At 43.7% G+C, this 16,265-nt stretch overlaps 1 protein-coding gene across 7 annotated transcripts in view; it reads left to right on the forward strand.

Annotated features, from left to right (window-relative positions):
- Positions 1-16,265, forward strand: part of LOC111952162 (A-kinase anchor protein 13) — a 149,405-nt gene that overhangs the window by 92,640 nt on the left and 40,500 nt on the right. For all 7 annotated transcript variants that reach the window (XM_023970700.3, XM_023970698.3, XM_023970701.2 and 4 more), the window contains exon 9: positions 12,998-13,085. In XM_023970700.3, coding sequence (XP_023826468.1) covers positions 12,998-13,085 — 88 coding nt within the window. The remainder of the gene's footprint in view (positions 1-12,997; positions 13,086-16,265) is intronic.

Genomic DNA, 16,265 nt, shown 5'->3' on the forward strand with positions numbered 1-16,265 from the left:
CATTTGTTTGAAAATGTTGATGACCAAAGTTTTCAACAATACATGATCATACAAAGGAGAATATAGAGCACTTACAGATTCACTATTGATGTTACATTGATGATATAAAGTAAGATGTTACGTTTGTTGAATGCTTTGTTTTGACATGCATCACAGATTTTAGTGTGAAGGAGTTAATGCGAGGTACAGTTGAGTAATCTTTGAAAAACAGAACTCTTGAGTACTGCTGGGGAAGAGTTGCAGAGAGCAGCCTGGAGAGAAGTCCTGAAAGACAGAGCAGATGGAGCTTCTGTTCCTGCCAGCCCTGGCTGTGTCCTCAGGCACCCCCTTGTGTTGTGTTCTAGTATAACTACCTCCAGATGTGTGCTTGGGCTGCTCTCCGCTGCAATTCATATGGTTTAACAAGAACAAGACAACACAGATTATTGAAAGTTGTTTTTATTCTTCTCCAGAAGCCTTGGTTCAGTAATATTTTAGAGGCATTCTTGTGAGCCTGCAGTTTAGTCAGGAATTGTGATTAGGAAGGGTAATGATTTTTTGAGTTTTCACAGGTTACCAAAGCGAGCATGTTAAGGCTGTTATAAATCTGGCACTCGTCCTTACTGCAGTGAAATGGGCTGTCTGGGCACTGTACAACTTAGTAGGTCCTGAGGCTGCTCAGTGCTCCATTCATAACAGGAAGGAGGTTTTCCACCATATTGTTTGATTTTGGGGACGATTGGGTWGTGAGGAAGGGGTAGCTTGTGAAGTCTTCAGTGAGATTGATCAGTGGAGCTAGACAAACACTGAGCCTGTTCATAGCTCACTGAGTCTGACCATGGTGAGTCTGGCTGTCGTGAGTGTGTGTGAGAAGGGGAATATCAGTCGTTTCACTAAGTCTTTACACATGTCCCTCTTCTTCTCCCTCCCTYTGGTTTCTCTTCCTCTTCCGCCGTAGGTCCTCTGTAGTTGTACAGCAGGATACACGCTTAGAACAAAAGGTTCCAAAAGGGTTCTTTGGCTGTCCCCWTAGGAKAACCCTTTTTGGTTCCAGGTAGAASCCTTTAGGGTTCCAGGTTGAACCCTCTGTGGAAAGGGTTTTACATGGAACCCAAAAGGTTTCTACTTGGGTCCAAAAAGGGTTCTTCAAAGGGTTCTCTTATGGRGACAGCCGAATAACCCTTTTAGGTTGCTGCCATGCTATGTTGTTGTCTTAGGTCTCTCTTTATGTAGTGTTGTGGTGTCTCTCTTGTCATGACGTGTGTTTTGTCCTATATATWTTTTTTTATGTATTATCCCAGCCCCCATACCCGAAGGAGGCCTTTTGTTAGGCCGTCATTGTAAATAAGAATTTGTTCTTAACTGACTTGCCTAGTTAAAAAAGAAATCCCAAGAGTGTATGAGGAAACATAACCGTGCAGTTAGTTTTTCTTTCTTTCTCTCTAACACCTACTGTAGGGAGGTCCTACCCCAGCGTAGGTCCTATAGGTTAGTCCTATAACAGCCTAGGTCTTTTTTGGTTATGGTCCTGAACTAGCCTAGGCCCTAAGCCCAGAGCTCCATAGGTGCCATGTATTTAGCAGAGACCCAGTCTCAGACCCTCTATCTTTGTATGCATCAGGGCTTTACAAAGGCCCCTTCACAGTGCTCCCCCTTCCCTCCCTCCCCCTCTACCACCTCTCTCAACCCACCCTGACACACTGCCTTTTATGATAATTGATCCTTCTCTCAGGGGACGAGCTGCACCCACATCACTATGCTAACTGAGCAGGCAGCATGGGAAATTATACGTTTATTGACGTTTTGTGAATTCTGCGTTCTTAAATGTTTTGAAAGGGCTGTTATTTACAGTAGGCGTGTGTTGAGAGTTTGTTGTGGTATGCAAACGACTGCCTTCAAATAGAAGGCCATCGTTTGTTAGCTCGGCACGAGAGGCTGGAGACAATATGGAAGTGTTTACTGTTAGAACGGTCGGGTGGGGGCGGGGCACGCAGATCAGTCTCAATAGAAACAGGAAGCTTTGGCTATGAGGGTGATTTGTGTGTGTGCATTTGTATGTGTGTGCATTTGTGTGTGCATTTGCATGTGTGTGTGTGCCCTTGAGAGTGTTCTGTGCTGTTTTCTCATTTTCAGGCTATGCACTCTGTGTGCACAGTGTGTTTCTATCAGCTTGCATGGCTTTGTCCTGTCTTTGTCCTCGTGTGTGACTTCCTTTTCAGAATGGCTGCTAAGCCAGACTGCCAGTTGATAGAACTATCTTAGCAATTGTAATAATGATGTAACAATGTGAATTGGTTGGACATTTCTTGCGAGTTACGCAGTCGGAAGGAAAAAGGGAAGCTAAACCACATGTTTTCCCCCTTCTCCATAGTGATAGGTTTTAACCAATGAGAACGACCTGACTAGAAAAAACCCCTAAACAAGATGGGCACATCATGTATTTTGGTCTGTTCTTTTCTGTTCCTCTCCTAATGTTATGTGTAGTGTGCCCTGGGGAGTAGTAGGATTAGGGCCAAGTTGCTCTTGTTTCCAGGGGTTGTGTTGCGTTCTACTCAGCTGCCCAGACGTGTTAGTTAGAACTGAAGGAGCCCCAGCCGTCTCAAGTCTCTCGCTCTCTCTCTCGCTCTCTCTCTCTCTCGCTCTCTCTCTCTCTCGCTCTCTCTCTCTCTCGCTCTCTCTCGCTCTCTCTCTCTCTCTCGCTCTCTCGTCAAGTGGACAGTTTGTAATGGTTGCCATGTTTCCAGCTGTTTGTCCTTTCCATTGATCTGTCTGCAGATGTGGAGTTTTTTCCTGTTTTTTTCCCAGTCTTTCACACAGAGAGCAGTTCTGCATTCTCCTCTGCGTCTGTTCCCGGGGGTTGAGGTCATTTTACTCACATTGAGATATGAATTGTGAGCTTACTGATAAGCTTGGGATATTTACCATGCATTTGCTGTTTCTACTTAAATATATGTTTTTAATTAAAACAATTATTAACTGTAGTGTTATTTAATAGAAACCTATGGGAGAAGTAACAGTATTTGATTTTGATTCTTTGTGTAGTTGTTTGACATTTTACTGCATTGTTAGGAGCTAGTAACATAAGAATTTCACTGCACCCGCTATAACATTTTCTAAACTGTGTATGTGACTAATACACTTTTATTTGATAGTTTCCCTCAGGAAAAGACTTGTCTTTCTTCCTTACGGCCGAGGAATCCCAGTTTGTAGGAGAGCATCCCTCTCCTGGAGTCAGGATGACAGTATTCAGGGCAGGCCTCAGAGGCTTCTCTCATGGCTGGCTGCCTTAGACTGTTTCCAAAGACACATACTCTCTCCCTGTCGCTTAGCATCACAGCACAACACTGTTCAACTCGTCACTAAAGAGACATAGGAAGAGGAAATAGATGGAGATAGAAGGGAGGATAAGAGGACGGGAAATGAACCGAAAATGGAAATAGATGAATAGAGGAAAACAGCCAAAAAAGCAGTATCAGTAAAAGGGAGGAGAGGAAAAGAGGGAGAGGCTCGGTGAGTAACAGTGAGAGGAGGGAGGAGTGTGTGGGAGAGAGGGAGGGAGGGTCAGACCCAGGGGCTGGTTCTGTGAGCAGATGTGGGAAGAGTTGCTCATTTTCCCAAAACTTTACGAAGGACTCCACAAGCCTGGGCTTCATGTTGGAATCTAGCGCCTTTCTGTTAATAACCACTCCTTTTCACTGCCTGGAAAGATGTACGAGCGACACAAGCGGAGGTATAGTCTGCGTGGAAAGGGGGAGAGAACAGTGGATGTCGTTTTGATAAAGGTATGAATGGACAGAGAATCTTTTCAGTTGCCACATGAGAGAGAGCTCTACTATGGAAATATTTTGTAATTACTTTTTATAAATGTGTGTTCAGTGTTTTAGCTTTTCTTCTCTGCTGTATCCGTGTGGTAACAAATTAAATTTCATATCTACGCCGCAAAAATGACTCACATTTCACGTCACAGAAACATTATTTAGTCTGAGTGTGTATTTGTCCGGTTGTGTCTAATTGTTAGCTGTTCCTCTGTGTGTGCTCAGGAGGTGTGGAGTGTGTGTGAGCCGTTGGTAGATGGGCACACTGACAGCCTCTAGGAGTGTGCTCTCAGGGTGGAGTTTGTTTTTGGATGGAGAGTGGAGGCCTGCAGGCCAGATCCCATTAATATCCATTCTCTTTCCCTCTTTCTCTCTTTCATTCTGTCTTTCTCTCTTTCTCTCTCATTCTCTCTGTTTTCTCTTCCTTTCTCTCCTCTCTCTCCTCTCCCGCTCTGTCTCTCTCTCCCTTTCTCTTTCTATCACTCTTTCTCCTTGTTTATTTTGGTTGACTCTTTGTCTGTGTGCAAAGTGTGAGTCACTGAATACAATGCTAGGATTCTGCATGTGATGCGTATTCGGTTGTCTGTGTGTGTCGGGATAGATTATGCCTCAAATATCTCATAGACTTGTCAGAACCTGTCCCCTTTTTCATTCTACAGATAAAACATTTTATTTAAAAAAGAATACAGCTTAGATCATGTTTTTCCATAGACGTTCACAGATACAACCTTATAAAACAGGCAAACCTGAATTTGTTTTCTGTAAAACACAATTATTGCTCAAGGGTTTGGCAACCTTTTCAGTGGAGGATGAAGGGTTTGAGTGATATTCATAGTATCTCTCACATCATTATCACTTCAAGCATGTCTCCCTACTGTAGCTGGGTGGCACTGGGAACAGTGGTGGAATGTGTCTWGTGGGCTTTGGGCTGGTGAATATACAGTATATGTAGTGGTAAGGAAGGGCACTTTATTTGTATCTGAGAGGCCAGCCCAAATCAGCAGAGCCTGTTCAAGCACTTGGACAGAGTAGAGTGGCCTGTGGATTAGGTGTGTGATAAGGGGTCAGGCTGCATCTCTGTGGCCAGGCGTCAGACTCTATCTTTGGGCTTCAGACCTGGGACCTCTCCTCTCTGCTCGCCATCATCTTTGGATGTCACAGAACAGGCCAGACTAGCATTGGACAATGATGAGATTTGACACCTGGTAGGTCGCTCTGCTTGGATGTCGGCCCACCACCTCAAGCTCAACCTCGACAAGACGGAGTTGCTCTTCCTCCCGAGGAAGGCCTGCCCGCTTTAAGACCTCTCCATCACGGTTGTCAACTCCATGGTGTCCCCCTCCCAGAGTGCAAAAATCCTTGGCGTGACCATGGACAACACCCTGTCTTTCTCTGCAAACATCAAGGCAGTGCAGGTTCATGCTCTACAACATCTGTAGAGTACGACCTTTCCTCACACAGGAAGCGGTGCAGGTCCTAATCCAGGCACTTGTCCTCTCCAGTCTGGACTACTGSAACTCTCTGTTGGCTGGGCTTCCTTCTTGTGCCAAAAACCCCCTGCAACTTATCCAGAAAGCCACAGCCCRCCTGGTGTTCAACCTTCCCATGTTCTCCCATGTCACCCCACTCCTCCACTGACTCCACTGGCTTCCAGTCAAAGTTCACATCCACTACAAGACCATGGTGCTTACCTACAGAACAGCAAGAGGAACTGCCCCTCCCTACCTTCAGGCTATGCTCAAATCATACACCCCAACCCGAGCACTCCGTTCTGCCACCTCTGCTCTTGGCTGTCCCACCCCAATGGGAGGACAGCTCCCGCTCAGCCCAGTCTTCTCTGTCCTGGCAATGGTGGAACCAGCTTCACCCTAATGTTAGGACAGCGGAGTCCCTGCCCATCTTCCAAAAACGTTTGAAACCCTACCTCTAAAAAGAGTATCTTAAATAAATCCCCAAATGTGTATTTTCTTACTAGCACTGACTTTGCTAATAACTATTTTATTGAGGGAAAATGTACTTACTACAACTGTGATATGTGGTTGTTTTACATAGCTATCCTAAGATGAATGCACTAATTATAAGTCGCTCTGGATAAGAGCGTCTGCTGTATCACRAAAATGTTAAATAACATTTTGGATTGCTTCTATACAGATGGGAAGAGAGGACCAAGTACACTGTTATTGTGTTACTTTTTCCTAATTTTGAATGACTACTTCATCTCTGTCCCCCACACATACAATTATCAGTCAAGCAGTGAATTTCAAACAGATTCAAACACAAGGACCAGGGAGGTTTTCCAACGCCACACAAAGAAGGGCACCTATTGGTAGATTGATAATTTTTTWAATTGAAAAGCAGACAATGAATATCCCTTTGAGCATGGTAAAGTTATTAATTACTCTTTGGATGGTGTATCAATACACCCAGTCAAAACAAAGACACAAGCATTCTTCGTAACTTAGTTGCCAAAGAGGAAGGAAATCGCTCAGGGATTTCACCATGAGGCCAATGGTGACTTTAAAGCAGTTACAGAGTTTAACGGCTGTGATAGGACAAAACTGAGGATGGATCAACAACATTTTAGTTATTTTTTTCCCACCTTTATTTAACCAGGTAGGCCAGTTGAGAACAAGTTCTCATTTACAACTGCAACCTGGCCAAGATAAAGCAAAGCATTGCGACAAAAACAACACAGAGTTACACATGGGATAAACAAACGTACAGTCAATAACACAATAGAAAATCTGTATACAGTGTGTGCAAACRAAGTAAGGAGGTAAGGCAATAAATAGGCCATAGTGGCGAAGTAATTACAATTTAGCAATTTACACTGGAGTGATATATGTGCAGATGAGGATGTGCAAGTAGAAATACTGGTGTGCAAAAGAGCAGAAAAACAAAACAAATATGGGATGAGGTAGGTAGTTGGTTGGATGGGCTATTTACAGATGGTTTGTGTACAGCTGCAGCGATCGGTAAGCTGCTCTGACAGCTGACGCTTAAAGTTAGTGAGGGAGATATAATTCTCCAACTTCAGTGATTTTTGCAATTCGTTCCAGTCATTGGCAGCAGAGAACTGGAAGGAAAGGCTGCCAAAGTAGGTGTAGGCTTTGGGGATGACCAGTGAAATATACCTGCTGGAGCGCGTGCTACGGGTGGGTGTTGCTATGGTGACCAGTGAGCTGAGATAAGGCGGAGCTTTACCTAGCAAAGACTTATAGATGACCTGGATCCAGTGGGTTTGGCAACGAATATGTAGCAAGGACCAGCCAACGAGAGCATACAGGTCGCAGTGGTGGGTAGTATATTGGGCTTTGGTGATAAAACGGATGGCACTGTGATAGACTGCAACCAATTTGCTGAGTAGAGTGTTGGAGGCTATTTTGTAAATGACATTGCCGAAGTCAAGGATCGGTAGGATAGTCAGTTTTGCGAGGGTATGTTTGGCAGCAAGAGTGAAGGAGGCTTTGTTGCGAAATAGGAAGACGATCCTATATTTAATTTTGGATTGGAGATGCTTAATGTGAGTCTGGAAGGAGAGTTTACAGTCTAGCCAGACACCTAGGTATTTATAGTTGTCCACATATTCTAAGTCAGAACCGTCCAGAGTAGTGATGCTACGGGCGGGGAGGTGCGGGCAGCGATCGGTTGAAGAGCGTGCATTTCGTTTTACTAGCTTTTAAGAGCAGTTAGAGACCACGGAAGGAGTGTTGTATGGTGTTGAAGCTTGTTTGGAGGTTTGTTAACACAGTGTCCAAAGAGGGGCCAGATGTATACAGAATGGTGTCATCTGCGTAGAGGTGGATCAGAGAATCACCCGCAGCAAGAGCGACATCATTGATATATGATATATACAGAGAAAAGAGTCGGCCCGAGAATTTACATCTGTGTCTAATACTTTCCGTAATGCTAACCATAATACTAACCGTAATACTAACCGTAATAACAGAGTGAGAAGAAGGAAGCCTGAACAGAATTCATATATTCCAAAACATGCATCCTGTTTGCAATAAGGCACTAAAGTAAAACTGCCAAACATGTGGCAAAGAAAGGTACTTTATATCCTGAATACAAAGCGTTTATTTGGGCGGAAATCCAACACAACACATCACTGAGTACCACTTCAAGCTAGGTGCTGGCTGCATCATGTTATGGGTATGCTTGTCATCGACAAGGACTAGGGAGTGTTTTTAGGATAAAAATCAACGAAATAGAGCTAAGCAGACAAAATCCTAGAGGAGCCCCTGTCTTAGTCTGTTTTCCAACAGACACTGGAAGACAAATTCACCTTTCAGCAGGAGAATAACCTAAACACATGGCCAAATATACACTGGAGTTGCTTACCAAGATGACATTGAATATTCCTCAGGGGCCTAGTTACAGTTTTGACTTTAAAATCTATGGCAAGACTTGAAAATGGCTATCTAGCAATGATCAACAACCAACTTGACAGAGCTTAAATCATTTTTTTAGATAATAATGTGCAGTTATTGTACAATCCAGGTGTGCAAAGCTGTTAGACTTTCCCAGAAAGACTCACAGATGTAATCGCTGCCAGAGGTGATTCTAACATTTATTGACTCGGGTGTGAATACTTATGTAAATTAGATATTTCTGTATTTAATTTTCAATCCATTTGTAAAAATATCTAAAACCAYGTTTTCACTTAGTCATTATGGGGTATTGTGTGTACAGTAGATGGGTGAGGGGGAAAAACAATTTGTGAACTAGTCAAGGGATATAAATACTTTTTGAAGGCACTGTATATTAGAGACAAGATGGCCTCTATACCTTATTTATTGCATCTGTCTTACGACATCCCTCAAAAGTAGGGGTGACGGCGGTAGTGGTCAGATCAAATCTATTTTTCCTTAGCTTTGGTCCTCTGACTGACAAGCTGTCCTGTGAAGTCCTTTGGTGTGGTGTGGTCATGTGTGCCGTGAAGGCCGATGGCCAAGTGAACTCAGTGCCAGATAGACCAGGGTAAAACTCGTTGCTACTCGTTGCTAGTACCACTCCTGGGAGAAATGTTGTATGAAATTATCCCCCCCCCCAGCTCTATTAACTATGCCTCAGCTTCAGAAGAATTCATCTCGGTAAAGCCTCCTTCAGTTTTAGTGCCCCCCCCATTTTTGGAATAGTCTACAAAACTCATCTTGACTCTGGTGCCTCTAGGGCAGTTTAGGACTTTAATGTTGAATGAATTTAATGAGAATTGCAACTGTTTGGATTTAATGTAAACAATTGTATTTGTGGTGTTTGAAGCTGTAGTGTTGATTATGTAATTTTCAGTTTATTTTTATTGATCATTTTGAATTTGTTGTATTGTTGTCCTCAGGGCACCATTGTAATTGAGACCCTGGTCTCAATGGGTTCGCCTGAATAAATAAAAGTTAAATAAAAACTATTTACAAATCTAGTCCAAGTGCATGTATTGATCGTATGTGCGTAAACTAAGCTTGGCAGTGTTGTTTTTATCTACACTGTAAGTACTGTAACAAAGCACTTCAAATGAGTTCTCTCCAAGGACATTCCTCTCCATTGCTGTGCCACTGTGTCACGCCAGCCATTGGCTGTCACTGTGGAAATGGCAAGTCTCTGTCTGCCATACACTAAATTTTGGTTTATTTTCCATCAGGGACACTTCTGAACATTGAGCCTCTTTCTCCACCCACCTTTATCAATTTTTAGCTGATCATCTACTTTTCTCAGACAGCACAGGAGACAGGCTTAAGGCCTGAAATACTGTGTAAATGCATGCTATTTTTGTATAGAATATAATAAAATAGAATAGAACAAAAATGAATTATTATTCATTGTTGGATAAGAATGGATATGTGTCTGTACCTGCATGCATTGTATACAGTAAGAACTGTGTCCTTGTCTCATGTTCTATATTGTATGTTGCATATGTGTGTCCGGTGTGTGTGTGTCTGCTGTGGGGCCTGGACCCTGGGCTTCTGGAGGATAAGAGTGTAGTGTTCTCCTCCGCCCAGCGCTGCAGGGCACACAGAGGCTGCTCAGTGATTGACTGGGCTGTAGGCAGGCCCATCAATTAGGCCTTGTGCATTGTCCACTAGCTACTTTGACTGTGCAGAGCCCCTGGTATAGAAGCCCCCTCCCCCCATATCCCTCTAGTGGGGCTAAGACAATTAACCACAAGCATGGGGAAATCCACGTTTTCACATTCCCACTACAGAGAAGAGCAATGTACACATAGACTTTGTTCTCTCTCCCACTCTCTCTCTCTCTCTCACTCTCACTCTCACACACACATAACAAAAATGCATATAGACTTTATTGGGTCTCATGCTTTGAAATATAATTGACTTTTACCTGACTCAATCAGTTCTGTCATCAAGTAAGTTGTCATTAGTAATGAACGTCAGTGCACATGTTTGTGTTGCGAAAGAAAGCAGTGGAATGGCTTCATAACTTAATTGTTGGACCATAAATCATAGTGTGATGGATCCTGGATGTGTATCCTTTGTTCAGTGTTTCTTAATAGTTCCGTTTGTACTGTCTGTTTCAATCTCTGGCCCTTAAGAACTGTTTAGTCCAGACAGGTAACTGATTGACTGATGTATTTCCTCTTTAACAAAAATATCCTGGCCTTCTTGACTTTTCTCTCCTCAGTGGTGGAAACCCAATAGACAGTGAACTATCCTCTGGAAGTCCAGATAGCTGATAATTTTTCTGCCCATTTTGAGAATGTACTGTATAGTAATACAGACCTGTGTTAGGTATTGCATATTTCTTGATTACTGTGGCTCTATGTATGTGGTTGAGTCAGAGTCGAGGTCTTCAGAAGGATATTTAGCCAAGATGTCACATACGATTTCGCTGACTGTAGATCAGGTTGTGTGTCCTACCAACCCAGACTGCTAGGCTCATTAACATCACAATTGATTACTACACAACATGGCATCAGAATGGAATCCAGCTATGTGTCCAGCAGTTTGTCAATGAACTGTGTCTGGTGTCAGAGTCCTGTGTTTGATGTGGACTGGGCACACAACCAGGGGCCCAGGAGGCTGTCACAAACTCAACTGGGTCTGGGTTGATGGGACCATAGTCATTGATTCAGTCAGGACCTTTAAATCTTAGAGTCAGGTTGGATAAAGGGTGGTGCATTGTGGGGCTGGTCTGTGATAGGATGGGGTTGCCTTATGTGATAGGATCCTGGTGAGGTCTCCATAGGGTCATCTACAGGTTATAAAGGGATAGAAAGGTCCTTATGTGTCCTCTGTTTTGGTGATAAACCATACTTATGTCCTCTGTGGGTCGTCTGGTGTGATACTGTCGAAGCATGTTGCGATGTGTCCGTGGGTTGTCTATGTGAGATAAACCTTGATGAGGTCCCAACGTGGGTTGTCTAKAAGTGATAAAAGCATGTTGAGATGTGGTCATTGGTCATCTATCTTTCCGTGGGCGGTGTGGTGTGGTAAAGCCATTGTGTGGTCTGAGAGGATAGTATCTCCAGGTCACGTGTCCGTATTGTCCCCTTGGCCTGGGTCTGAGCAGCAGCAGCTGATAAGGGGAGGAACAATAAGGCCCTGTAATCAGCAGCTGCTCATGCGTGTTTGTGTGTGTGACTGGAGAATGTCCTGGATAAACACATATCAACATAAGCAGATACACACACACACACACACACACACACACACACACACACACACACACAACCAAAACCCACAAAACAAAACCACACACACACATGCAGTCACACACATGCAGTCACACATGCAGTCACACACATGCAGTCACACTTGCATGCACAAGAGCATTCGCATAATATACTCATGTAAACACACACACACATGTTTGTTTTACTATCCTTGTGGGGACTAAACAATTGATTCCCATTCAAAATCCTATTTTCCCTAAAACCTTAACCTAACCCTAATTCTAACCCTAACCCTTAAGCCTAAAATAGCCTTTTTTCTTGTGGAGACCAGTGAAATGTCCTCAATTGTCCGAATTGTCCTTGTTTTACTATCCTTGTGAGGACTTATGGTACCCACAAAGATAGTAAAAGCAAAAGCACACAGCCACACACACGCAAGCATGCACACACACACACTTTTTACAAACACACGTACAGTACATGGGAGGATTGGCTCTGTAGTTGGCGAGCTGGAGTCACATGATGAGTGGTCTGCCTGTGGGTGTGATGTTTGGGGCTGATGATGTATGATGGGGTACTGAGGCTGAGCGGTGTGAATCTCCTCTCTGTCCTCTTCAACTCTCCATGGCCAAGTTCTCAATAAACCCCTCCCTGGAGAAGTGTAATTATTGTAGTCACTATATTGTAACTCTTGAAATKTTCAACTAATGTATTTGGGTTGTAATAAGGGCATCTGCTAGAAAAAGCAATAGCTTATCTCTATTCATTTTGTCATCACTCTCTGTATGAATCTGAGTGTTTGTGTTCTCCCTCTTCCATTCTGCTCGTACTGCCATCTGAACAGTGAACACTAATCATCATTATATTACTTGAACTCCTGCTAGACCCAGAGCCTCAGACTGCTAGCAGCTGTTAGCTGAATGTCAATCAGGCCTCATGTTTACATGTGGGCAGAATTCCTCTCTGACTCCCAGTCCAAATTCCCAGCAGCATGTGTGGTGAGCAGCAGTCTCAGCTTAGCTCAGCCCAGGCTGTACCAGACAGAGAGCCTGCTGCCTGTATGCTGCCTTTATGCTGCCTGTATGCTGCCTGTAGCAGACCTGGGCCCATGGGATAGGCCAGATGTGGGCCTGGCAAGTCAGATCGCGGCACAGTCCCACTGTTTGTGGTCTTTTATTCACGTGATTAGATTCTCTCTACCTCCAGGAATGTATTTATTCTCCCTCCCCTATGCAAGGCTGGGTTCTGTGGTAGGGAAAATGGTTCTGTGGTAGGGAAAATGGGGTCTTCCAAAGTAGAGGCCATCAATGTTAATGTCCTGAGACTAACACTACTGTAAGTCTGTCTGACTGTTCATACAACACCAACCAGCCAAGACAATGTGGTTGAGAATACTAGGAATTCTTCTCAGATTCTTGGGGTTTATGAAAATAGAAACTTCGGAGAAACGGGCAGTTGGTGAATATCCAGTAGTGGTTTTGTCTCTCAAAAACTAAAAATGTTTACCCTCTACATTGCTGAAGACATCTGTTGTATAAGTTCAGTCTTGTTGATCCCAAATTTCTTCTGTTTACAGATCCACAAAGAGAAGGAGTCATTTTACCCTGTCCAGCCCTGCACAGATCCCACACTACAGGTGAAGACCACGATCCCAGAATGCACAGGTAAGAACGAGTCAAAATATGATGCTGTACTGTAGATGAGGCTAAGGGAACTTACATACAGATCTGTTAGTCAAAGGAAGTCTGTCTTCAAGGCAGCTTGTCAGGGGAATTTGTATTGACAATTTCCAGCCATGGCATTGCCAGTGTTGAGTTTTTTTTCTGTCAGGCAGTCACTAATCATTGAGGGTTATATAAGATAGAGAGGAGCATAAATTAAGATTAGGAGGGTTGTCAGAGTTCCAGAGGTCCTTGCTTAGATCATTGAAGAGCATTTGCCAGAATGTAATTTGATTTCTGGAGGATCTCAGTTGGAAAGGCGAGGTTGTAACTTGATTTCAGAGGATTAAGACATACTGTAGAGGAGAGAGCATCGCTYTGTAGGAGGAGAGAGAGAGGCTTAGGGCGTTTTCACACACAGTTCTGAGCTATAGTTCAAATCATTTTGATTATTTGTTACATTGTATTTTTTTCATTTGGTCCAGTTGTTTTCACATTGCCAATTATCAAACAAACTAAAATGCCTAAACAAAAATGCCTAAACGTTCAGGCAAGTAATTTACTAATTTTGTTGTAGCCTATGCTGCCCAATGAGGCCTATGCAATCGYAATGGCCATATCGCATTTTGCGCATTCCATATCTCAAAGCCATATCAAGTATCTCCGTTGTAAAATACTTTATATTGAGCGCAAAATTTAGAGTTGAGATATAAAAATGATACCTACAGAAAGCTGAGAACTATGATAGCTGTGGTTTCCCCACAATCTAAAATGTTATACAATAAGAACACTTTATTTGTTTTATCCTGGAACATAAATATTTTCCATGGAAAGGAGAGAGAGTGGATTGCACCACACAGCAGTGAAACAGGTACAGGGGCAGGCAGACACTTTCTTTAGGAATGATGAGGTTAATGTACTTGACTTTATGACCAAATCATGGTTTTAGCCTCCTAAAAAAATAAAACATTTTAAGTAAGATGACCATGTAGATAGAATGTGCAGCTCGCACCAATGCCACCAATTAAGAATTGAACTTGCACAGTCAATTCAAAGGGTCGAAAACGGCAACTAAATAGTCGCAGTCTGGAGCACTGAAATGGTAAGGTCATTGATGCAGATAAGATGGGTATGGAATGGCACTGCTTTCTTTGAATCCTATCCCTACTGTACCATGTGTCCCTTCGGTATCACTGCACCCCTTTGGTTGGCAGGCCAGGCATGCAGCACACTGTGCAGCTCACGAACAAGGCTACCCTACCTTTACTACCTTTGATGTCTGAAGAAGAGAGTTTATGTAGCTCATTATTTCATAGGATTTAGACTACTGTTCACATCTGTGCAGAGATTAGTTGCCATTAAGTAAGATTTCGCCGACATAAACTCGGCAAAAAAAGAAACATCCATTTTTCAGGACCCTGTCTTTCAAACATAATTCGTAAAAATCCAAATAACTTCACATCTTCTTTGTAAAAGGTTTGAACACTGGTTCCCATGCTTGTTCAATTAACCATAAACAATTAATGAACATGCACCTGTGGAACGGTCGTAATAACAATAACAGCTTACAGACGGTAGACAATTAAGGTCACAGTGACTCTGAAAAACCCCAAAAGAAAGATGCCCAGGCTCCCTGCTCATCTGCGTGAACTTGCCTTAGGCATGCTGCAAGGAGGCATGAGGACTGGAGATGTGGCCAAGGCAATAAATTGCCATGTACGTACTGAGAGACGTCTAAGACAGCGCTACAGGGAGGCAGGACGGACAGCTGATCRTCCTCGCAGTGGCAGACCACGTGTAACAACACCTGCACAGGATCGGTACATCCGAACATCACACCTGCGGGACAGGTACAGGATGGCAACAACAACTGCCTGAGTTACACCAGGAACGCACAATCCCTCCATCAGTGCTCAGACTGTCTGCAATAGGCTGAGAGAGGCTGGACTGAGGGCTTGTAGGCCTGTTGTAAGGCAGGTCCTCACCAGCACAACGTTGCCTATGGGCACAAACCCACCGTCGCTGGACCAGACAGGACTGGCAAAAAGTGCTCTTCACTGACGAGTCACGGTTTTGTCTCACCAGGGGTGATGGTCGGATTTGCGTTTATTGTCAAAGGAATGAGCGTTACACCGAGGCCTGTACTCTGGAGCGGGATCGATTTGGAGGTGGAGGGTCCGTCATTGTCTGGGGCGATGTGTCACAGCATCATCGGACTGAGCTTGTTGTCATTGCAGGCAATCTCAACGCTGTGCGTTACAGGGAAGACATCCTCCTCCCTCATGTGGTACCCTTCCTGCAGGCTCATCCTGACATGACCCTCCAGCATGACAGTGCCACCAGCCATACTGCTTGTTCTGTGCGTGATTTCCTGTAAGACAGGAATGTCAGTGTTCTGCCATGGCCAACGAAGAGCCTGGATCTCAATCCCATTGAGCACATCTGGGACCTGTTGGATCAGAGTGTGAGGGCTAGGGCCATTCCCCCAGAAATGTCCAGGAACTTACAGGTGCCTTGGTGGAAGAGTGGAAAATCTGGTGCAGTCCATGAGGAGGAGATGAACTGCAGTACTTAATGCAGCTGGTGGCCACACCAGAAACTGACTGTTACTTTTGATTTTGACCACCCCTTTGTTCAGTGGAACATTATTCMATTTCTGTTAGTCACATGTCTGTGGAACTTGTTCAGTTTCTGTCTCAGTTGTTGAATCTTATGTTCATACAAATATTTACACATGTTAAGTTTGCTGAAAATACACGCAGTTGACAGTGAGAGGACGTTTCTTTTTTTGCTRAGTTTATATGGCAGTTCTGTTTCTAGCTCCTAAGCAACTTTGCAGTATTTAGTTTTTTTTGTGTGTTATGTCTTACATTATTAGCCCAAAATGTTTTGTGTTATTACATACAGCCAGAAATAACTTTTGATATCAGAGCGGCAGTAACTCACCAGCATTACGACCAGGAATACGACTTTCCCGAATTGGATCCTTTGTTCGTATCCCCCAGGGCAATTGAACTTATTCCAGGGGCTGCCCCAAAATACAGCCGGTGGAGAAGAGATATTCGGAGTGGACTTCTAGTCCGACTCAGGAGGCGTGCACACCATCCACCGCTTCTGAGTATATTACTCGCTAATGTTCAGTCTCTGGATAATAAAGTAGATGAGCTCAGGGCGAGGATCTCC

The sequence above is a fragment of the Salvelinus sp. IW2-2015 genome, linkage group LG26 (assembly GCF_002910315.2).
Source record: "Salvelinus sp. IW2-2015 linkage group LG26, ASM291031v2, whole genome shotgun sequence".
NCBI lineage: Eukaryota > Metazoa > Chordata > Actinopteri > Salmoniformes > Salmonidae > Salvelinus > Salvelinus sp. IW2-2015.